At 40.0% G+C, this 24,082-nt stretch overlaps 4 protein-coding genes and 1 non-coding gene across 5 annotated transcripts; 3 read left to right on the top strand and 2 right to left on the bottom strand.

Annotated features, from left to right (window-relative positions):
* Positions 1-3,660: 3,660 nt before the first annotated feature.
* oprk1 (opioid receptor, kappa 1) lies at positions 3,661-7,365 on the top strand. The gene is made up of 3 exons (XM_070918260.1): positions 3,661-3,905; positions 4,714-5,066; positions 6,839-7,365. The coding sequence occupies exons 1-3, from the start codon at positions 3,661-3,663 to the stop codon at positions 7,363-7,365; spliced, it is 1,125 nt and encodes a 374-aa protein (XP_070774361.1).
* Positions 7,366-12,627: 5,262 nt separating this feature from the next.
* On the top strand, positions 12,628-16,786 carry chmp5a (charged multivesicular body protein 5a). The gene is made up of 8 exons (XM_070919003.1): positions 12,628-12,766; positions 13,144-13,248; positions 13,351-13,397; positions 13,685-13,778; positions 13,908-13,979; positions 14,545-14,653; positions 15,512-15,627; positions 16,323-16,786. The coding sequence occupies exons 1-8, from the start codon at positions 12,698-12,700 to the stop codon at positions 16,371-16,373; spliced, it is 663 nt and encodes a 220-aa protein (XP_070775104.1). The 5' UTR covers positions 12,628-12,697; the 3' UTR covers positions 16,374-16,786.
* Positions 16,787-17,588: 802 nt separating this feature from the next.
* trnar-ucu (transfer RNA arginine (anticodon UCU)) lies at positions 17,589-17,680 on the bottom strand. The gene is given in 2 exon segments: positions 17,589-17,624; positions 17,644-17,680. It is a non-coding gene; the product is annotated as a tRNA-Arg (tRNA).
* A 337-nt stretch (positions 17,681-18,017) lies between these two features.
* Positions 18,018-21,044, top strand: bag1 (BCL2 associated athanogene 1). The gene is made up of 7 exons (XM_070918265.1): positions 18,018-18,118; positions 18,729-18,857; positions 18,965-19,047; positions 19,123-19,236; positions 19,341-19,448; positions 19,544-19,606; positions 19,697-21,044. The coding sequence occupies exons 1-7, from the start codon at positions 18,082-18,084 to the stop codon at positions 19,784-19,786; spliced, it is 624 nt and encodes a 207-aa protein (XP_070774366.1). The 5' UTR covers positions 18,018-18,081; the 3' UTR covers positions 19,787-21,044.
* An 8-nt stretch (positions 21,045-21,052) lies between these two features.
* Positions 21,053-23,583, bottom strand: myl12.2 (myosin, light chain 12, genome duplicate 2). Its single transcript, XM_070918264.1, has 4 exons — positions 23,522-23,583; positions 22,164-22,373; positions 21,780-21,941; positions 21,053-21,519 (listed from the first exon to the last, which is right to left on the bottom strand). The coding sequence occupies exons 2-4, from the start codon at positions 22,345-22,347 to the stop codon at positions 21,347-21,349; spliced, it is 519 nt and encodes a 172-aa protein (XP_070774365.1). The 5' UTR covers positions 22,348-22,373; positions 23,522-23,583; the 3' UTR covers positions 21,053-21,346.
* Between the last annotated feature and the right edge of the window lie 499 nt (positions 23,584-24,082).

The following is a 24,082-nucleotide window of genomic DNA, read 5'->3' as shown; positions in this document are numbered from 1 at the left end:
TCTGACAAACAGTAATGGCCAATTGAGAGAAAGGTGGCAAAAGGCAGAAAAGGTTTTCCATGAACTTGTCAAATGGTTGGGTGTTGTGAAGCAGGCGTACAAGAGTATCTGAATGAATATATACACACTGTGTGCTGCTCTTTCAATAACTGCCAGATTCAGTGCTGTAATGTCACAACTGCTGCTGTTTGTCCAAACAATCACGACCAAAAGAAACAAACATTTTGTTCCAGATTGTTGTCCTCGTGCAGAAATACAAACCGCACTGCAGCTGAATTCTCTAAATTGACAACATCACATTTTCATCTTCATCCAGAGCAGACAGGCGCTCCTGAGATGACTACAACATCTGGATACCTGTGTATGTATAGGTGTTGATCTTTGTGAGGCAGAACAGCGTCTGCATACACAGCTGCTTTCACAAACAAGTAGGGTGTAATTATGCTGCTGAGGTGTTTGTGACGGTCATACAGTTGTCTCCACATGAAAACCTTTATGGTTGGATACCTCATTTTTGTGCAAGAATTTCCATCCGACACACAAGACTAGACAATGCAGGATATTGGAAAAGAAAAGGCTTCATAAGTAAGAAAATTGTTCTGGGTGCTTTACCTGAGAGCATCTTACCTAGTTCCCTCGCCAGTAAAGTGCTGGAGCATCTTATGAGGGAAATCAACATCTGGATACTGAGCTGTTTTGATGCCAATTAACAATTTTAGAGACATTTTTAGTTTAAAGCACACGGGGAAATGGGTCTCCAGATGCAAAGACAAAGACGCCCTATTCAAGTATCTCCATGTACCTCCAAAGTATGGAAATGAAAAATAATAATATTCAGATAAACTCTCTTAGACTAATAAAACCTTTTAAAACCCTATTGGATTATCTCACAAATGCATTCTCACAAATCTTAAATGGTTCATGGATGTTTTGAAGTTATGAGGTATTCACTGGACAGCGACAAACAAAAGACATCTTCTCTTCTTTCTTGCACCCTCTCGGGAGATTTCAAAGCGCTGTGACGAATATAAATCTTGGAGGTAATGAGACATTATTATGAGCTCTGCCAGGATTGCCTATGGATCTTTATGGGTGTAATCTGTAGTTATAGAACTCAAGAAATTACACCACATCTCAACAATAGGGACAGATTACTTAACCCCAAAGACAGCGTGGAGAACAGCGGGGAATGGTTTGGACCTGTATACCTTTTTAAAAATGAGGTATGTAGGTGCAAACCCTAAACTATTACACATCAGATTAACTTAACTCACTGAAATATAAATCTGTCCATTTTCCCCATTCCTTGTTTCACAGTCAGCATTAAGCAGTTCATTCTTTCCATCATTTGCTCACTGAGAAACAGGTACATGCAAGTTTAATATCTTCTGTTTCAGTGGATTTCTCAAACACAGTGATGACCGATAAGCTTAAATCAAGTCCAAATTGTGCACACTTGAGTAGCATGTCTTCCTTGTGTAACAGGTCTGGCCGAGCGTGGGAGAAGAGGCAGTTATTTTGAAATTTAATCAATAACATAGTAGTAGGATCAAATGAGTATTTCTTTGCAAATGGGGAAGGGTTTCAGTCTGCGAAATCCACGTTTTGCTGCTGGGGGAGAGAAAAGCTCGAAAAGCTGCTCCACAGGAAACAATGCATGGCGAGTGCCATGACAATTTTCAAATCCAGGAGGATAAATGAAAATGAGACGGTAATCAGCTTGTAGTATAATCATTTGGGAAAAAGCAAGAAAAAGAGTCTTGTTCACATATTCACAAAACATATTTTTCCTCCAAATATGAAATGATCAAGCTCTAATATCTTAGTGTTGAACACCTGTCTTCATCATTGAACCATTCATTAAAGCATTTTACTGAAAGGACGGCAGCTCTCGTCGTTATGCAAAGGGCAGTAAAATGCAAAAGGAATTTATTTTCTCTACCTCGTCTACTGGACGTTACATAGCAAACATTTCCTCTCCTCCTCTGGAACTCAAATAAAACGTCCTGTTTCAAGTGCCAGAGGAAGAGCAGCAGATTGTATCTGTGCGCAAACAGACCTTTGCTACTGCGTTATTAAGGTTGAGGGTAAATACTCTCTCTTTCCTCCGCTGGAGCGCTCATATGAGGAAAGATGTGGTTCACCCTTTAATTACTGCCAGTTCAAGGTTTAAGGAGGACCTCAGTGAAGTTGTATCAAATATTTGTGCTGACACTCACACACACACACGGCCATCTCCCAAACTCAAGCCTGTGGGGCACTTAACAATAGCAGCACACCTACAAAAAGGCTTTGTCACTCAAGCAACACCTGGCCATGATGGGTCTCTAAGCAACGCATGTTGGTGCATGAAAGGAGGGAAAAGGAAACAGCACCCGCTTAATCACGTGCTGGTTGAAATCTGTGTCCTATCTGTGGGGGTGAAAAAAAGAAGGTGGTTAGAGAGGAATAGCCTGTGATTTCAGTCAGCATGTTTGTATTTTACATTTAGAGCCAGATTCACTGCTGCTACATTTGGTGTTGCTGTGGGGATGATTAGTAAACTCGCATTGAATTGATAAGATAGAGAAAATGCACATGAGAAAGGTGTAAATCATGAGCCCACAGAGCTGAAAGGAAATGATGACAATGGCACTCTTCTCTTCTTGCTGCAAAGCTAATTCTGACCAATTTATAGTCAAAACAAGCAGTTTTTATTAGAAGGCCTACAAAATTATCTCGATAATAGTGCAGTTAGTTATTTTACATGTTGCTTATCATTTGGTGTGGCTGGCAGGTACAGATGTGATCATCAAGAAGGTCGTCCTTTATACTTCATGCCTCTTCAACATCTCAGAGGACTCTGCATGTTTGCATTGCAGTGGTTGCAGGAGTTGCTAGGGAACATCTTATGACAGCATCGATGGGTATTTAAACATTTTCAGAAAGGTGTGCACATGATATTGTAGCACACTTAGTTTTACTTTTGAACTTATACAAAATGTATAAAATATGTTTTTTTAAGGTTGATATGTCTGAATAGGAAAGCAGATGTTTTAATGGTCACATCTTTGCGAGTGTGAGGGGTCTTTAATGATGCATTTGACCAGAAATGATGTAAAATATATAACCACATCTAAATACAGTATTAAATGTATGTGGTTAATATGTCTTCAGCTGACTGAGATGCACATGGTTGGAGCCTTTCTGCTGGCTGGAGACTCTCATATCTGTTGGCTCAGCCTCTGATGTCACTGAATGAGCAGTGCGGGCTTCCAGTGCGCACCTTCGGGGACGCAGAGGTGGCACAGGCAGTGAATTTTCTGCTCGTCCACAACTACCCAGAAACCTTTTGTTTCTGCCATATTTCCAGCATCCGGACTCGAATCAGTGGCTGAGCGTCCAATAAGAAACTCCTCATCAGTGTTGTTGTATTTGAATGAACTTTTCAGACGCAGAAAAACAGGTAAGGTGGTGTTACGCTTGTGCAGTAATGTCCTTGAGTGCGGGCTGTTGCGCTCTTTTTTCACTGGAGCTGTAATCTGTGATGGTAGAGAAATTTGCTGTTTTTTTTGTTTTTTTTCCAGCAGTCGTCGGACATTTCAGCTGTCTTGACCGACATCTGTTTAAGTTGAGCGGTCAGTTACGCCCATCAGCAGCAGCCAGGCAGCGATCAGCATCATGGAGAGCAGCGTGGTGCACATCTACAAAGAGGACAGGTGTCCCTCGGGACAACCGGAGGAGTGCATCCCAAACTTCACCTGGCAACCCGGCTTATCGGACATCTTCAACTACACCCCCAACGGCACCTGGGACGCTGAACCGGAGCCCATGTCGCCCATCATCCCCATCATAGTCGCGGTGTACTCCGTGGTGTTCGTGGTGGGCTTGGCGGGCAATTGTTTGGTGATGTATGTCATCATTAGGTGAGTTTCCAGCTTTGCGAACATGTCAGCGATTCATTTTATGTCAAAAGCAAAGCCAGTCATCTGACCAGGCATGCGGCTCATAAAGCAATAGGAAACTCGTATGTGCGCATTCATTTTTGAACAATACAAGTTTATAGCTGTGAAACTGCTGTACGCGAGTGTTTGTTCAGCTGCTGTCATGAATGTGTGGAGTTTCACTCGCATCCAGGTCCCTGCAGGGCCATAAATGGAAATAAACCGTGACAATGTAGAAAGAGAAAGCTTAAAAACAAAGTGTAATTAAATTTGCTTGAAATTTCGTTGTTTGTGCCCCTGTTTGTGTTTGTGTTTCCTGTGCATGTGTTTAAGGTTTCTTTTGGTTTTATTGGTAAACTGACTCCAGCATCCTGAGCTATTTTCTTTCTTCACCAATGACCACAATGCGTTATGGACTGTAACAAGGTTTGCAGTGATTGTAATGTCAATACCTCCTCTCACAGCTCATCTGTTCCATTTCATGTGATGTTCTGTGCAAAGCCTCATCATCGTCTGTTCATTGTACGTGCTGGCTGCGAGATCAACCTTGATAGATCACATTTTCCTCCCTTTGGTTCCCTTTGTGTGTATAAACAGTATTTTGGCTGTTGAAGTTAATCTGTTTACAGAAAAGAGCTGGGCACTGTGGTAACTAAATCCATATCTCAAAAAGTGATTTAATTAACCTTGTTTCTCTTTTAAAGGATTTAAACAACAAAAAAGTGAGACAAATGACAATCATATCCATTCTTCATGTCCCCCCCCCCCCCCCCCCCCCTCCCAACAATAGATACACCAAAATGAAAACCGCCACCAACATCTACATCTTCAACCTGGCTGTGGCCGACGCTCTGGTCACCACCACCATGCCCTTCCAGAGCACCGACTACCTGCTCAGCTCCTGGCCGTTCGGCGAGGTGGCATGCAAAGTCTTCATCTCCATCGATTACTACAACATGTTCACCAGCATCTTCACCCTGACCATGATGAGCGTGGACCGCTACGTGGCCGTGTGCCACCCCATCAAGGCCCTGGACTTCCGTACGCCCGTCAAGGCCAAGATCGTCAATGTGATCATCTGGGTGCTGTCGTCTGCTGCTGGGATCCCTGCCATGATACTCGGCAGCACAAAGACAAACAACGGTACCTTGACCTTGCATTCGTTCACACTGTTATGCGTTGGTGTGATTGCCACCTTTTATGTTTAACAGGTGTTACAAGTCTTGTTACTCATATTTGTTTGGTTTATTCCACCTCTGTGTCTATTATAGGGAGAAAAGATCTTCTGTCAGCTGCAAATAGACTCTTACAGGCAATTTTAATTTTGAAGCCCAACTGCATTACAACATCCTTACCTTAAATTATCTCAATTGGCTGCAGGAAGCATCCTTCAAATTCCATGAAAAGGATGTTCTGTAGGTTTGATGAGAGCCTACATTGCAGCTACTTGACTAGATGAAGCTATGACAAGCATAATTGGTCCTCCTAGGTTGAGAATAGAGCCTGAAAGATTTATTTTTTCTTTCAGCGAGAGTCTAATAGCCTGTTCATGTTCACAATGAGCCTCCATTCAATAAGCACAGTGCACTTTACCCACATCTATTAGACTAGCTGATGAATCCAACTCTGCCCGTTACCTCTCTGTATGTGACAGCCTCACTGCATCACAGGATCTGACATTATAGGTTTTAGCCATGCTACTACGTCAATGTCCATCGGTCAGTTGGTTCTGTTGGGCGTTATGGCCGAAAATGTTATCACAAAAAAACCGTCATATTAGTCAATATTGATAATTGTCATGATAAATGTCAAATCATTATTTATTTCAAGTTTAAAGGCTCATTTCGCTTACCGGTATTTAGCTTATTCCACTCCAACTACAAGCCTGTCAGCCACTGCGTCTGTAAGCATACCTCTATTCCTGCGACTTGATTGGCTGTTCGTCTTCTTCTTCTATTTAATGGCGTGTGGCAACTAGCATTTAAGGTACATTAGCGCTCCCCTCTCCCGGTGTATGGATGGTTTAATTATATCTAACATTTATCGAACATTTGTTATATTTCTAGCGAGGAACATTATATTGAGATGATTATTGTTTTATTGCCCAGCCCTAATGGATCGCCATGAGATTTATTACAGACATTCATGGTTCCCAACTTTCCAATGACTTTTCCTCCAGCGCCACCATGAGGTTGACTTTATTGGTTAGTTAGTTAAATGTCTTGACAACTTTTAGATGGATTGCCATGACATTTGGTACGACATTGATCCCCATGGGATGAATTGTAATAACTTTGGTGAAGTTTTCGGCTACTTAGCATATATAAGCAGAATATAAACATTTACTATGATATTATTGTAAGCAGATATTCACATTTATTAATGTAATTGTCAACAACTAGCTTTAATTCCACCAGTGGCAACCAATATGTGGAGGCTGATGTATAAACAGATAATATAACACAGTTATGATATTACAGAATATGTCTTCATTGGAGAAGTTATGATTGCTGACAAATACTGTACATTAATTAACACTTAAAAATGTCCTTAAAATTAAATGTTATCAACTTTTCATCTAGCGGCATGATCAGGTTTTCCAATACTTTGGTTTATGACCAAATACCTGCAAAACTAATGACATTTCCATCACCCTCAGCTCTACTTTGTGTTTTGTGCTAATAAGTAAATGCTAACATGCCTAACTAAGGTGGTGAACGTGGTAAACATATCTGCTAAACATCACTATGTTAGCATTATCATTGTGAGCACATAAGCCAGCAGCATGGAGCTAACTTCAGACATTTAGCTCAAAGCATGTAGGTACTGTAAACTTCTAAAACGTCTTGTTGGTTTTCTCCTGAATTAAATATGACTGTGTGTCTATCTCTGTTCTGCTGTCTCTGTTTTAACAGGGACTACAGAGTGTGCCCTACAGTTCCCCGAACCCTACATCTACTGGGACACCCTGATGAAGATCTGTGTCTTCATCTTTGGCTTTGTGGCACCCGTCATCATCATCACTGTCTGCTACACGCTGATGGTCATGCGACTAAAGAGTGTGCGCCTGCTGTCAGGCTCACGCGAGAAGGACCGCAACCTCCGCCGGATCACTCGTCTGGTGCTGGTGGTGGTCGCCGTCTTCGTGGTGTGCTGGACGCCCATCCACATCTTCATCTTAGTCAAGGCGCTGTCGGCCAACGTGCCCGAGACCACCGCCGTCATGGCCGCCTACTTCTTCTGCGTGGCGCTGGGCTACACCAACAGCAGCCTCAACCCCATCCTCTACGCCTTCCTGGATGAGAACTTCAAGAGGTGCTTCAGGGACTTTTGCTGCCCCGGTGCCAAAGGACACGGAGACTGTCAGGGAGTGAGCCGGGTGAGGAGCACCTTGCGGGACCACTCGTGTCCCACAGAAGCCCGGCAGGCCAGGCCCGTATGACTAGCCATGGACATGTCCTCTTTGCCCTATCAGGGCTGGGAGGACTCCAATGACCTGGGATTGACTCAAATCACCACTGCCATCTGATGGAGAGGCTAAAGCGAGGGCTTGTTGTTATTTATTTATCCAGCATGTAGATCAGAGAATTCACTCACTTAAAGGATAATCTGGTGATGTTCTACATGTTTCTTATTCTCAACAAATCCCATGAAAACACCAAAACCATCAAAGAATTGATCCTACTAGCCACTATTTCCTGTGTAGCCAAAACCTGATAAAGGTTATTCCCTCGCTGTACTATTAAAAACACATCAATGAGCCACACTTTTGTACTGGATGTCATGTTCCTTCTTTATGATGAATCTGGGCACTGTATCATTTTTAATTAAACCCACATCCATCATCATCCTGCTGCTGTAAATGCTCACTAGACTTTCAAATGTGTATCAGTCCGCCGCTGAAAATAGTCCCCAACAAGTACACAATTTACTCTTGTTAGAGTAATATTTCCAAAAATCTACAGTGCCCAGCTGTCTGGAAAATGACTTCAAATTAAGTAAAAATTAAACTATACATGTGTGACCTGTTGTATTAAAGATATACGTCTTTAGAGAATGAATGGGCTGAGTGCTACAGAGAGACGGACAAACACATTGTTTTTTTTGGGCCTTTCGTGGGATTTGTTGACGTTAGATTAAAAGCCTATGAGACAGTGATTAAGTCTAAGTGCAAAGATGCCTCCGGGATCACAGCCCAGCTAGATACTGCATTGCTATAAAGTATTTCGTAATGTATAAAATCCCTTCTGATGAAATTGAAGCTTGTTGTATTAAAAAGCTGAAATGTAACTCAAAATATGTACTTTTTAATATTATTTTTCACATTGTTGATATCAACAATGAAATGATGTCCAGACAAGAGGAACCAAAAGTATTTTATTATGTAGCTTAATGACACTTTGTTTACCTGACCAATAAGTTGTCCTGTACGCTTTTCACATAAAAGTGATTAATATAGTTCTCATGCATAGAAAGATCAACAAGTAATTGTCCCTGATTATTCTGGGAGCAAAGCATCACGAGCATTGTTTTAAACTGATTGTGTTTTATGTGAATTGTAATTTGGAGCTTTGCTGTATTATAAATTTGTGAATAGTCACTGGCAGTAAACCCATGTAGAATATTTATTAACCTCTCAGGGATCATCCTCTGTAATTCACCACGAGAGGACACTGAATGAAAGTTGTTTCTCCTTGACAAGATGGTTGACTTTGACTTTCAGAGTCGAAACATCAACGGCTACTGTTCTTTAAAGCTGAACCTGAAATTATTGTTACACCTGACACTGCTTCACACCTTTAAACATCTTCTGCTGTGATGCTGCGTCTCATGGAGGAGATGTCGAATATTGTACATAGTGCCGTCAACCTGGCATGTTCTCACCTTGTCTGAAATGCTAGTACGTACGTTAAAACTGGCCCGCGGGCTCCAAGGCAACGGCTGACGTGACAATAACATATTGCATCTACACATCAGGGCCTTTGGTGGTTTGTGCAATTTAATGTTTATACTGTAAACCTCTGCTCAACATGTTTTCTTTTCATCTGGATAACTATGCATTTTTGAGTTTATCCTCATGAGAATTATGTTTTCCCTCAGCAAAAAAAAAAAAAATTAACATGACTAATTTGTCCTGCTTCCTGAATTATTGCAGCTTTTATAGGAGTCACCAGATCAACCAGAATTAATAAAAAGCTTGTAAGGTTTTTTCTTAATGTAGAGCTAATTATTAATATATTTATCTGTCTAAATCTGATAATGATACTGATAATGGTAGTTATAGCAGAAAATGTGTTTTTGTGCCTTGTTTTGTGTGCCTTATCTTTGGCCTCTGAACTTAGCTATTTTGCTTGCTCTAAAAGATCAGCAATTAGCCACATCCAATTTTGTGATTACTTTTTTTTCCCTTTAAGAGTATGAAAGTATATCCTGGTATAAGCTTACTGCCTAAAGTTATTGTAGCATTATCTCTAAAGTCCTATTGTAAGCACCACATATGTATAACGTGTTACTGCATTGTAAATTCATTGCATCTGTTGGATATTTTGCTGTATCTTTAAGCTTTGAATGTCAAAACAGGCTTCACATGTGCAACTAAGTCGCAATAAAGCTGTAAAATGTGAGATTCCTTCATTTAAAGAAAAGACTAAATAAGAGGGGTTTCACTTCTGTCCTTTATGGTATCCAGGCAATAGCATCACAAAACTGCCATGAGATTATAACCCACCTCCCCAATGTTTCATCTTTTTTTCCCCCAATCCTGCAGTCGTTTCATTCAACTCAGACACAAAGTTAGTGTTTCCATGGTGAGCGCACTGACTGAAAAGCATGGTTTCAAGGCTTGTTGTACTTATTATGAGGCGTTTTGCTGTGAATAGTCACGCAGAGGAATTTGCGCTGACTGCAAATTCAATCACTGCGGAGGAGGTTATGGATCTGTTGCTGCCGCTGCGCCTCTCTGGTATTGAGTTTACCAATTTTATTGCACATGTTGCAGTAGAGGGCCAGTGCCACCATAGCTGAGAGGTTCTGCATGCAGCTTAATATCTAAAAACATAACTGTTATTCACACTGAAGTGCTTCTGATGGTGTTACAATAGTGTAAACACACACAATAAAGAGTAGATAGCCAAAGTAGTCTTGACATTCGTTGCTACACAAAATCCAATTCTCCTTGTATGTCAGACCTCATCACTGCAAACTCCAATGCACAAATGTAAAACCTGCAGGGGTTTACACTACTACTACTACTACTACGGTCCTATCCCCTCTGTGCAGGCGCCACAACAAACCAATAGGACGAGACTGTTCTCATTTATTGGAATACCTAAAACTACCTAATGTTGCCCTGACAGAGACTGCAGTAGTGTGACGCTCTTGTAGCATAGCAAAACCTCTCAGGGGTCAGGGTCTAACAGTCCACATAGTGTTGACCCTAACTCCAAAGCTGGATTACCAACTGGGCGAGCAGCAAACTGTCCTCAGGGGCCCCAGACTTCAGGCCCAAAGGCTGTAGCAATTACTGCGATAATTAAATTAATTGAAAATGTGTTTATGAATACTGCATGAATCTCCAAAGCACATTATTAACTGGGACACTATTATTTAATCCTGAGGTCCCAGTTTATGGAGGGCCCTGAGGTCAAAATCGAGGTTTGAGGCCTTTATTATTTCAGAGCTTACATGGTGTATTTAAGTAAATAAATGTGTGCTTAATCAACCAGTTACTAATTACTAACTAATTCATACACAATACACAGAAATGTGTTATACCTAAACTTAACCTTAAAGTAGCTAAACAAAGCTTTATAGTGAATTTCAGTTTCTCATTGTTCAACTGTCCAGCAGCTTGACTGTTTTTGTTCACTCTCAACGCTCGTTTTCAGCCGCAGTAGGCAGCTATTTACATGGAAACAGCTCTAAAAACGCACAGTAAACTACTGCTCAGCACCAAACAGCAAACAAACGCAGCATTAGCAACTAGCTGGTGAACATAGTGGAACATTTAGCAGCTGATGAGCCAGATATTTCCCTCAGGAGTTGGTGGAGACTAAAAACAGAGCGAAAAGAGAGTGAATATTGGACTTATATCCATCAGGTGGGCACAAACACAATAAAGTTGCTCTGTAACTGCTGGATGTGTAAATAAGCAACTGTTTGCTCACAAGTTTGCTGTATCAACTTAAAAGGGGATGATACGATTGTGCACAATGATTTTTATTTTATAAAAAAAAGTTTTTTCCCACAGTTGGCATTTGTCAAAGGCTTGAGGAATATGCAGCAGTCCTTTCAGCAGCTAACAGGCCAAATGATGCACAGGGATTCTCAGAGAATTGAGAGGCAAATTAAATCAATCAGTCCTTGTGTGCATTGATGAAGCTGTCAGCCATAGTGACCAAGATTACTGGTCTTTTTTTTTCTACTCTCTGTCTGTCTCTGGTTAGTGTGCATTAGCAAGCCATTACATAGCCAGGTCCAGTGACAGGCTGTTGTGTCTAATAAGGCTCTAATAGGCTTCATTGTTCAAAGGAAAACTGTCGCTCATTACTTGCTGCATAAAACATACACAAAAAAATGGCAAGTGAAAATAAGCTATGAATATTATGTGTATTAGTATTATGTGCTATTAATTATATCAATATTAAAGATTAAAGAATATTTGAAGAGTTTATGAGTAGTAAATAATGGCATTTTTAGTGGTTAATAAATGTTTTGGTAATGCTTTATAGATCTGTTATAAGACAGTAATGAGAACATGTTTGGGGTTGCCAGGTTGTTAAAAATCTCTTTTGAGTTTCTCACTTTCTAATAAGCCATCATGTCTGCAGTTATAAATCCTAATAAGATGTTAATAAACAGATTTTGGTGCAGATGCTCTGCAGACCTTTCTCAGAAGGTAAATGGTCTAATGGTCCATTGGAGGGTCTTCCAGATTAATTAAAAAGCTAAAAAGACACATCAAGTGTCATGCAAGTGTCACCAGCCAGAGAGATTTTTCACAACCTGGCAACCCCCAAAATGTTCTTAATTAATGGCTTATAACCAAGAGCTCGTATCCAAGCGTAACCCAGCCCAACCCCCAAAGAAGTAACCAACCAAAAAATCTTTATTTTTCATCCTTCATTTAACTGTTCATTTGCTTTGCTCTGTAAATGTTGCTTTCCGAGTGCTATTTTGCACACTGCAAGGGCAAGAATTTGGGGAAATAAATACTAAATCTCTTAATTGTAATTTAAAGGTCTTTAGCATAAAATATGTCAGAATTAGCTGTTAAGACACAAATTCCCAGACACAATACTGAGGAAAAGACCTTGGTGTCCTCAATGGTATTTATGGTGCTTATAACTGATCTGTAAAGCATTAGTAACTCATTTATTAATCCTGGATAAGGCCATGGTGCCTTATTACAAAGTGGTACCAATTAATATGTATCCATTGAGGAGTATATAGTACATCAATTATACTTTATAATCATTAAATATCAATCTGCACGTAGGATTAAAAGCTCAATTTAATGCCATCATATCTGCAGTGTCGAGGTGTAACAAAGACAATGGGGTTTCACTGAAGCTGCAACCCATCTGCTCGCCACACGGGGGCAGGCACGTGTCAACACCCTCATTGGTCACAACTGTTTACGCCAGCCAATGGGAACCTTTGCGTCCGAACCGTTGCTTCCGCGTGTGTTAAATGAAGAAATCCTTTTGGATTTGATGTTATTTTGTATTTTCTAAGGAAAGCTATAAGCTACGTGGCCCCAAAACGTTTAGGAAATGAACAGAATATTCGGACGCGGAAAGCCGAAAGCGCCTCCTCCGAATCTGTCGGACTGTATCGGCAATGTGAGTAACGTTACTGTCAGGCTGAGATGTATTGTTGTTTATGTCTGTACTATGTGACCTAACGGTACCGTTAATAAGCTAGCATGATCTCAAAAGGGCAGTCAAACCAGCAAACCGTGCTAGCTAGCTAACAACGTACAGTTATTTAGCACCTTCCACTACTAGCAACACAAATATCGCCTGTCGTATTTCTTTCCTCCTGACTTTGAGTGAGAAAAAGAGATGTATTAGTTAACCACAACCGTCCATCCTCTGATAGGCGTTTAGCCCTCCAGCTGTCTTCTGTTTTCCTCTAACTCACACACAGCATATACAGGCAGGGCATTGTGTTTGGTCTGCTGGATACCATTACATTATTTGATCTCCTTGTCACTCAGGTGGACGCGAGGTCAGAGTCCATAGAAAAGAAGATTGGCAGGCTAGATGCTGAACTGGTGAAGTACAAGGATCAGATGAAAAAGATGAGAGATGGGCCCTCGAAGGTAACACACAACACGTCGGCCTCAGGAATTATGGAATTATTACAAGATTGTTTTGCACATATAACACATGTCAGTTTTATTTATTCGTTTTTTAAAATGCAGAACATGGTGAAACAGAAGGCGATGAGAGTCCTGAAGCAGAAGAGAATGTGAGTCTTACATTGCTTCATTTTAACTCTTGGATATGTTTTAACACAGAGATGTGAGAGATGTGAGAACTAGAGCCAGGCTGGTATACTGGCATGGCTGATAGTATTATCACATGTCTTCAAACGTTACAAATATTAGCAGATATATTGTCATCACATTTTTTTTAAAACACTTATAGCCTCAACAATCCAATATTGGCATAGCTTTAATGAGAACTGAGCTTTAAAATAATATTATATGCGCAGTACAAAAGTTTTAAAACCAACTGTATTTTTCTTCCACACAGGTATGAGGGTCAAAGAGAGCAGCTGGCTCAGCAGTCTTTTAACATGGAGCAGGCAAACTACACAATCCAGACACTAAAGGACACCAAAACAACAGTAAGAGCCACACGACTTGATAAGATGCCAGGAAAGACACAGTTATTACAAGACAGATTATTTCGCCAGTGCAGATAAATTCCTTTTTTACCAGTGACAAAATATATATTTAATATTTTCTGTTCCCAGGTGGAGGCCATGAAGATCGGTGCAAAGGAAATGAAAAGGGCTTACAAGGACGTCAAACTTGATCAGATTGACGTATGTTTGTTATATACCACTACACTGTTTCTGTTGTGGCAGAATTACTTTAAGTATGTCAAGACTTACACAGCAGTGAGGGGGGGATTAGATGTTAGAATTAGATATTTAGCGTGTTTGCATTCTTGCCCCACTCATATATAGATTTTACTTTTTGTTTTGTGTGTATGTTTTTATTTTTTCTGTAATTTGAATTTCTAAAACTGTGGAGCAACTAATTGTCAGTTTGACAGTTGTCTACAGTCCCGCTTCAATCAAATGTAATCTGGTTTCAACAACCAACAGTGTAATAATTCAAAGACTCAAGACTTTATTAAAACAAACATAACATGTTCTTATATGTTTAAGTGTGGCCTGATGAGCAGGTCTTAGCCTTTTACCTCTACTGTTAAATTATTATTGCTGTATAACAAATGGTAAATTCTTCTAAACCTCAATAAATAAAAAGCAGGTGAGTTTGCATCTTACACGACAGTTTAAAGTTGGTCGTAAGTAAAAATCTATATTCCAGTTGTTATGCCAGATATCGGACATTAAAAGTGATCACATGTATTTGAACTTTCAGGATTTACAAGACCAACTGGAGGACATGATGGAGGATGCCAACGAGGTCCAAGAGGCGCTGAGCCGCAGCTACGGCACTCCAGAGATAGATGAGGATGATCTTGAAGCAGGTATGCCTGACTGTCTCTGCATTCTGCATTTACTTTCTGGCAGGACACCTTCATCTATAGAGCAACTTAAAATAAATATAATCACCAACATTTAAAACATCCCATTTATCATGATTTTGTGTTCTGATGACGACTCATCCTCTTCTTCTTCCTTTTTTTTAAGTCCCTGTGTGTTAATATATTATTCATTTCCAACACCAAAACTCACAGAGTCAAAAATCTCCAAGTTCATTATCAGAAATTAGACCCTTAAGTAGTGACCAAAAGGGAAAGAACACGTCTGACATCTCAGTTTTCAAGTTTCACAGACTTCACAGGATTATGCCCCTGATTTGGGACCCAACTCATGTTTCATCAAATTGAAACCTTAGATGGAGAAACAAACCAAATCACCTTTTCTCTACCGTTATTAAAAACAATAAAAGAACCACTCAGAGAGGAAAATCACTCTCCAGAGTCTTAACATGAACGTATTCTTGTCGTTCATGCGTGTCCCACGCTATACTGATGCTGATGCCACAGACGACAAACAACTACAGGTTCTTTTCAAACTGAACTTCATAAACGATGACAATAAAAAGGGCTGAAATAACGCTGAAAGCATGAATATAACTGCTGCTACTTCAGTCCTACTGCCCTGAAAATTTGATATTAAACAGCCATGTCCAAATATGAAAGAAATTGTAACAAAGACAAATAATAGTCTTTAAAATAAGTGAAATAACACAATGAAAAAGATGCAAAGCAGGATAATCAGTTGTTGGGATAAGAGTGGGGCCAAAACTTGCGTGTTTTGGTCTTGATAACTTACTAACTAAAGTGTCTACAGTGTTACAGTGACTGTGTGACTGGTTTCAGAGCTGGACGCACTGGGCGATGAGCTGCTGCTGGATGATGACAGCTCCTACCTGGATGAGGCCTCAGCTGCCCCGTCTATCCCTGAGGGCATCCCCAGTGACAGCAAGACAAACAAGGTAACAGTCTTCAGAGAGCAGTGATGATGATGATTACTCAAGGCACGGATCGGAGAATTACGTGAAAATACTTGACAGTGAAATCAGAAAGAATCATGCTGGTGTTTTTGCATGCTTTGACATCATGTCTACATATTTTTCTGATCATACCATAGTTTTTTCAGGTTTCCCTCAACTTCCTGGCAGGCAGTTGTTTAAATGTATTTAATTATTGTATGACAGTAAACTGATAGAAACTTGTGATTGGTAATCCAACAGTGATAACCCCTCATCATCACATATTCAACCCTTATTTTTTGCTAAACATACCCGAAAAACACACCCAGCGTCATGCATTCATACGATGTTGGGAAGCTCCAACATCTTAGATTTAAGACTCACAAATCCTCATTATCCCTTTCATGATGTCTGTGGATGCTTGTTGGTTTTCACCGCATTTTGCAAGTCTGTGCGATGCTGCAGCTGCTTCTCAAAGCACAGATGTCATAGCTGGTAGACATACAGTACAAATACCGACTTCGGGATTTGGGACTCCTGATGTCAACACTTTCCAAAATGATCGCACTGATAGCTTGCTGATGATAGCGATTCCATCAATACTAGCACCAATGTAACGTAAATGTGTTTTGTAGTAGATGGGCTAAAATGTATTGGTATGGTGCAGTCATTTAAGTGTTTTCTTCTTTTGTTTTCAGGATGGTGTTTTGGTGGATGAGTTTGGCCTGCCACAGATTCCTGCAACATAAACAAAGAATGGATTAAAACAACTGCACTTCAACTGAAAACACTTTTATATGTGGAGTAACATTTATACATGCAAAACCATTTGACCTGAGAACACTACGATTTTGGAGCTGTCTTGGTGTTGGGTTGTGTATTGTTACCACTACCGTGCTAGCATGTGGCCTTGTAACATACTGAACCTTTTTAAAAAAAAAAAACGTTTCATCCTCCTGTCTAACACTCATCAGTCTCGTTCATCACCAGTATTACCTAGTATTCATTTATTTTCATTTGTTTTATTTTTACTCTAGTTTTGTGTGTTGAGTCATTACCATTTTGTTTGAGCTCTCACAAGTGGAGATGATTCCCACTGAGCCTGTTCAAATGTCTGCAGGTTGTTTGAAACATGCAAAATAAATTATGTGCTTTAATTTAACCTTGAATTATTGACTTATTGATTACTGTCTCAGAGATGGTGAACTCAGTAAACATTATACCTGCTAAGCATGTTAGCATTGCCGTTGTGAGCATGTTAGCCTGCTGACGTTAGCAGCTAGCGTGGTTGTAGACTCTTGTCTGGTTTACTTTTTAGATATGGAGCCCCAAAGAGTTCAGTATTAAATAAGTAGAAGACATGTAAATAATACTGCTAACACTGGGTTTTTGCTTTGATGCTAAATATTGTCCAAGCTGATAACCTAGCCTAGCTTGTTAGCCAAAAGGTAGGCAGCCTTGTTAAGCTACATAAAAGGAGAGGTTAGTTATTGTGTCCTGTGTTTTGTTTACTGCAGCAGCTAGTTAGTTGCGTTTGAATTACTTTTGCTCCAGCTCACAGGTTGATATATTGTGTGTTTTTAATAACATTTCACCACACCACAACAAAACAATTCCCATGAAAGGGTGCCCAAGTTTTGGAATCACTACTCAAGCTAGTAGAAACTAAGTGTTAATGAGCACATTTTGGTGGCAGTTGTTGAGCTTCCTCACTTTAGAGAGGTTGGGGGCAAGTTTTTAACTGTACAGTGGCTCCAAATTGTCAGAAGACATGACCATAGTGTTCTCAATGCTAAATCAATGTATCTTTGTCTCTGACCCTTTTATCGCAAAACTCTCACATCAGTTGCTTACAGTAATATTGATTATTCATAGTCACAGCGACCCCGTTTGAAACTTTCAGGATATGTCCTTCAATGCACACGTTTAACGGGAAATATCATAAGTAACTCCTGTTAAAAGTCCGACTCTGGTGGGACTCGAACCCACAACCTTTGAATCACTTCTCAAGCGTTTGACTAGAAGTCCAATGCGCTATCCATTGCGCCACAGAGCCAGATGCGACGTTTATACGTACAGAGACATAAACATTTTGTCATTCTGTAGAAAAAGTCTGACTTTAATGCTAACTTTGGACACTTTTACGAATAGTTATGTGAATCTGGCACCCCAGTTAGGTAGGTGTTTAAAACAAGAATGAGGAGAAAACTTACGGTAATACGGTAAATGTGCACTTAGGTTGAAATACTTTCAGGTTATATCGCTGGTATGATCTTGTGTGATTTTGTGTGTGCATATTTAGTTTGCATGTACTGTTCCGTTAACAAAAGATAAATAAATAAAGTAAACAATAAAAACGCTAGAAGAACTGTTTCCTGTCTGTCCCGGAAGTGGTTAGCAATCAGCTACAGTTAGCTGTGTGATTCATGTTGTGATTAAAGGACGCTAAAAAGCAAAATGTCAGAGCAAACGATTACAGTGACAGTCGCATACGGTAATACGATTTTGCGATATATTACACGATTGTTACCAGATGTTAGATAGACATAAGAGTGTACGTTTACTAACCAATCGGTCGAGGTGCTAGGAAATGTTAGCTCATGTAGCGGTAGCTAGCTCTTACCAAACATTTGCTAGCAACTCAGTTTAGTAGCTAGCTCTTCCTTAGTTCAGTTGAATATGCTTAATGCCCAAATACATTTTAAAATCCTTAATGAAGTATTGCCCTCGAATGAGGATATTACAGTCAGATTTAATGTATAACTGTCTTTTTTTTTTTTTTATCTTACTCGCAAAATGTGTATGTGTAATTGGCCTCGTTCCTACAATCCCCTAGCTCCAAAATGTATTGATTCACTAACTAAGTACAATTTTAGATTTCGTCTCGATTATGTTTAAATGTCTATCTGTTTTTGTCTAAAATTAATTGGACATTACTGTAAAGCATTCTGTAGTGCAAATGATATATGTGAATGGCCATGCTTATATCCACATCATTCCACAATAAAATAATCATCCACTGTTTAGAAAGTCATTGCCACACAGGGAAGCACTTATGCTAACATTTTTAGAGTTACAGCTATACATTTTTTCTCCCACTCCAGGATCTACAAAGCACAGCATCACATTAACTTGTCAGGATGATGGCAAGGGCCCCACTGTCAAAGACCTGTCAGATGCCCTCAGTCAAGCTACTGGAGTTCCACAAACCTCACAGAAACTCATCTTTAAAGGTAGACTGTAGGTCTCTCTTTTCTGTCACTGCCCAGTGAGCTTGAATATCATATTGTGTATATATCCATCCAGCTGTAACCTTGTCCTATTCATCTTGGCGTTCCAGGAAAATCGCTGAAGGATGTGGAGGAGAGTCTGTCCAGCTATGGAATAAAAGAAGGCTGCAAACTCATGTTGATTGGAAAGCGGGTAAGGCCTTTACATGTGTGATGTCTCTCATGTGTGACTGTATGTAATCAAATACTAACAATAATGTACAAACAGAACAGTCCTGAGGAAGAAGCTGAGCTGAAGAAGCTGAAAGACATTGAGAAATCTGTGGAACAGACGGCTAAAAAGCTTGAGAAGGTAGACGGGGAGTTGACTGGACTCAAGAATGTAAGCGTTCAATTGTTTTTTAAGATTTTTCAAATTCATTGTCCTGCATTGGTCTGCTTTCTTCTCCACGATATGTGTGTTATAACCACCCATTTTCCCCACAGGGCTTCTTGGCCAAAGACCTCCAGGCAGAAGCGTTGGGTAAACTAGACCACAGAGTGAAAATAGCAGCTGAACAGTTCATGAAGATCCTGGAGCAAATTGATACTATGGTAATCTATTTTGGTTCAGGTGTTAATTTGTGTGTGCGTCCTTCATTTTTTTAATATGTCACATATAACAAACCCTGTGTCTCTTCTTTTTTCAGACTCTCCCAGACAATTTCAATGACTGCAGAATGAAGAAAAAGGGACTTGTAAAGACAGTGCAGGTAAACCCTTTCTCTGTCACCAACTTGTTTTTATTAAAAATCATGGAGAATACTGACTTATAGCATTAAGTGTGATTATTTTGTCAACAGGATTTCCTGGCCCAGTGTGACAAGATCGAGGCTTGTATATCAGACCACCTATCGAAGATCCAGTCAAAAAACCTTGCTCTGGCAGACTAGAGCTACAAAGTCTCCCGTATCTTGTGATATACATTGCTCTGTGAGCAACTGCAAAGTGTACAGACGGTTTCAAGTGTGGAGCAGCTCCTTGTCTATTTATTGTTGGTGTGATGTGTATGAGAGAGCACTCATCACTGAGAACCCTGTGAACAGAAGGAGGCAGGTTGTCTGTGCTGATGCTGGGTACATCTGGGATACGTTCTCTGGGTTAAAGGCAGATATGAAGTGCTCCTTGACATATTGTAACCACAGTCACTCTGTGAAAGGATCAGAGGTGCTTTGAATTGTGGCAAATTATGGCCAATTATGTAGATCCCCTTATAGCATCCCAAACTAGTGCTGAGTAGAACTACCACGGCCAAATGTTTATCAAATTATCCATGATGATGTCAGAAAACTGTTCATCACCCAGTATCTCTCAAACTGTACAACAACAGAGAGAAAACACGTTTTGTTTCTCTTCTCATTGTGATGTGCCAACTGTGGAGTGTTCCATATCTCAGCTTGTACACACATGGCCAAAAGTATGTGGACATTGTTTTCACAGGATTTTGGGACCTGATCATCAGTGAGGGGGGAATTAGCATGTTGTAACAGGAAAGGGTCCTCCACCAACTGTTGCCACAACGTCACTATTGTATAATAAATCTTTGTATTGCAGTTGGAACTAAGGGGCCAAAAGTAGTGCTGAATACCTTTGTTGATTGAAAAGTAATCAACTATTTTGATGATCATTTAATGGGTTGTCGTGTAAAAATGCAAAACATTCTCTGAATTCCAGCCTCTCACTTGTGAGGACCTGCTGCTTTTCTTCATCATATGTGATAGACTGAAAATGTTGTGGTTTTAGACAGAATTTGATGGCATCAGGAAAAATTTTCCATTGTGTGATGTTTTGTTGACCAAAGGATTAATAAATAGTTAGTTGCAACCCTAGTCCTCACCATTAAAAATAGCCCAAGAAGTACACAATGCTGTCCACATACTTTTGGCCATATAGTGTATATTTATTATTCTACATTGAGAGTCAGCACCTTCTGTTAAATCCAGTAACTGATCCTGTGTAATCATGTATCTTTGAAATTAGTGTGAACTGTGGAATTGGTATTGCTTTAAACCATCACCTATCTACTTTATTTGTTTTAAAATAAATCCTTTTTGAAAAGTGAATCGGGCATCAGTGATTTATCTCAGAACATTATTTAATGTTGAAACTTTAATTACCTAAAAAGTACAAATGATTCAGTAAAACCAAACCAGCCACAATAACAAGACTCTTGTTTCTGTTTATTTCCAGCTTTATCCATGAGCGTCTTTTCATACATTTTTACTAGCTTATGCAGACCCGTTAGTGGTGTTTTCACAGATGTGCAAATGAGCTTTGAGAGTAGGGTTGAGGAGTAGGAGGGGGATCCAGAGATATGGTCCAACAAGCAGCTTAAACAAATAACCTTCTGTGAAACTTGACATGAGCCAAATAACAGTATATAGCTGTTCTAAGTGGAAACCCATTAAAGATACACACGATTTACAGAATAAACCTGGTCCAGAGCTGCTTCACTAATCATCTTTGTCCTTTGCGCCGTGCTTTAGTATGCGTGTGAATGCTACATAGTTGAAGTTGCCTTTCTTGTCGATGGGCGCCTCTCGGAAGAGCTCGTCCACTTCTTCATCTGTAAACCTGTCACCCATCGTCGTGAGCAGCTCCCGCAGATACTCCTCCTGGATCACACCTGTGGGAGAAGACATTTTTAATTCATTCCTTTAAACATTTTTTTTTTTTTAAACACCAATTACCCCACCCACCGATTCATTTCATTGGGTAATTAAAGAAATTCTCGGATTAAACAATGAAATTAGCTAATTGCAGCTTTAATTCATTTCCATTTGTGAATTCAGGACATAAAATAGTGGCATTATTTATTTGGTTGCCTTTGAGCATTCATCTGTATTGATCAAAAATAATTTTAATAAAACAAAAGTGTCAACTCACCTGTGCCCTCCTCGTCAAAGCAGGCAAAAGCGTTACGGATCACATCCTCAGGATCTGTGCCGTTCAGCTTCTCTCCGAACATGGTCAGAAACATGGTGAAGTTGATTGGGCCTGGCGCTTCATTCATCATTGTCTCCAGGTACTCATCTGTGGGGTTCTTACCTGGGAAACGGTCACATGAATGAGGATTTATGACTCTCACCCACTATCCATGCTGAGGTCATGTTGGCTTTACAAAAACAGCTGCCAATATATTTTTCGGCCTAACTTTCATTTCTTCATCTCTAATCTTTGTTAAATTACTATTCAAAGGAACATTTGTTACTTGAACTAACTACATTTAGTACAGTTTTCAGAGCAGGACATTTACTCTTAGTATTTTACCTAATGAGGCCAGCATGTCATGAAGGTCTTCTTTGTCAATAAAACCGTCCCTGTTTTGGTCGATCATGTTGAAGGCCTCCTTGAACTCCTGAATTTGAGACTGGTCAAACATAGCGAACACGTTGGAGGTGGCCCGCTGAGGACGCTTCTTGGTGTTCTTTCCCTTGGCCCTTTTGCTCGACATGTTGGCGGTTGGTAGGTCCCACCCTCCTGTAATACAGATGACATGAAGGCTGTCAACTAGAGCTAGACAATATGGTCTAAAATCTATATCACTACTGTCAAATTTACCTCAATAACAATAAATGGTAGGAAGATGGAACATATTCTGGCTTTGTGTGTGTGTTAATTCTTGTCCAGCTAACTTGCTTCTTTGATTAGTTATAGGATTGATTGATCTTAGATTAAGTTGTCTTAAGTAACAGTGAGCTTTTATTTTGAAATAAAAGGCAACACAAGTATATATAATTTATAAAATTGACTCAAATTGAATTTGTTGTTTCAACCATGTGTACAATTTCAGGACTCCCCATTGTCCTCATAATTAATAACGTTGTTTTCTGGTTCAATTGGTCTCATAACAGTTGACTGACAAAGGTTTCATCATCATCCAACTAACTGTCAATAAGGCTGCACTTTTGCAGGTTTGAACATAAAGACATGTTTCTCTGGCACCAGCTCCTGGTACATTTTAAGCCAGCTTCAATCAAGGCAAGGCTTATTTATTATTTATATAGCACATTTCAAACACAGGGAATTCAAAGTGCTTCACACAGGCAAGGCAAAGAAAAGCATCACGGCGATATTTACAGAACAGGGCCCAGTTCAATATGTGGACCTCTGGACTCAGTTGATAAAGATGTTCTCAATTTAGTTAGATGGGATTCTGGCTATTTACTTATTGAGAACTTCGAGGAGAGTACCTTTAACTTAGTAAGAGAACAACAATGTTGGCAAACAGACACAATTAGTTTACTGTCCAGCATACTGTTAGCTAACTGTCATGAGGTTTGCACAACAAATGATGATAGGGTTAGCCTGCCACACATTAGCTGCAACATTAAATGGAACAAACGCAAATGGCCCTGAAACCGTTATTGATAGCAGAAACCTATGTTTGGGCTGTAACATATTTTTGCCACCCAACGTCCTTCAGAAATCCCAGGTAGCGTTGACGAAACATTTCAATTATTAGCTAGCATTACTTAGCTAGCCCACTGTTGACCTAGCTAAGTAACTGACTGACCAGACTAGCTTTGGCGAGCTAACCGAGACCAGTTCACAGGACATTGACCTTATGGTCCCTTTATGTGCACAAGATTTAAACATAAAAAGCCCAGCAAATTAAAATCACCCACCTTAGAGAATACAAGCGTTATTGCCAAAAGGCTGTGCACACAGCTGCCAGAGCATCCACAGGCTGATGAAGAGGAACCATCAATGTTTTATTTCCTCTTCCACAAACTGACCAATCACAGCCGAGCTGGAAGGAGCCAACAGCCTGGAATATTCCATGTTGGCTTCATGTCTCCCTGTTTGTTCATTTTACATTGGACCAGATGAGTTAATTAAATACTCATCAGTGGGGATACTGAAAAGAGATTTAGCATTTCTAGACTCACTGATATAAATAATGCACCTCTCATTCTGAAAATGTCTTTATTTGTCCAAACGACAAATGCTGTAGTTCACATGCTTCACCACCAGGTGGCAGCAACTACTAACAAACCTGTGTAAGTTGCCCAGCACATCGCTGCAAAATGTATTCTGTTCCGACTCTCTATCGCAGTATTCAATTATGGCGCAGACCATCTAGTCCATGCAACAGAATGACTGCACATTGGTCACTAACAAGTAAGTTGGGAGGCTGAACTGTAGGTTTAGAGAAATGGAGACAAATTAAAACGCGCCGAGGTCAC

Source organism: Enoplosus armatus, chromosome 14 (assembly GCF_043641665.1).
Source record: "Enoplosus armatus isolate fEnoArm2 chromosome 14, fEnoArm2.hap1, whole genome shotgun sequence".
NCBI classification, from domain to species: domain Eukaryota; kingdom Metazoa; phylum Chordata; class Actinopteri; order Centrarchiformes; family Enoplosidae; genus Enoplosus; species Enoplosus armatus.
The sequence above is the reverse complement of the archived record's forward strand: the minus strand, read 5'-3'. Positions and strand labels throughout refer to the sequence as shown.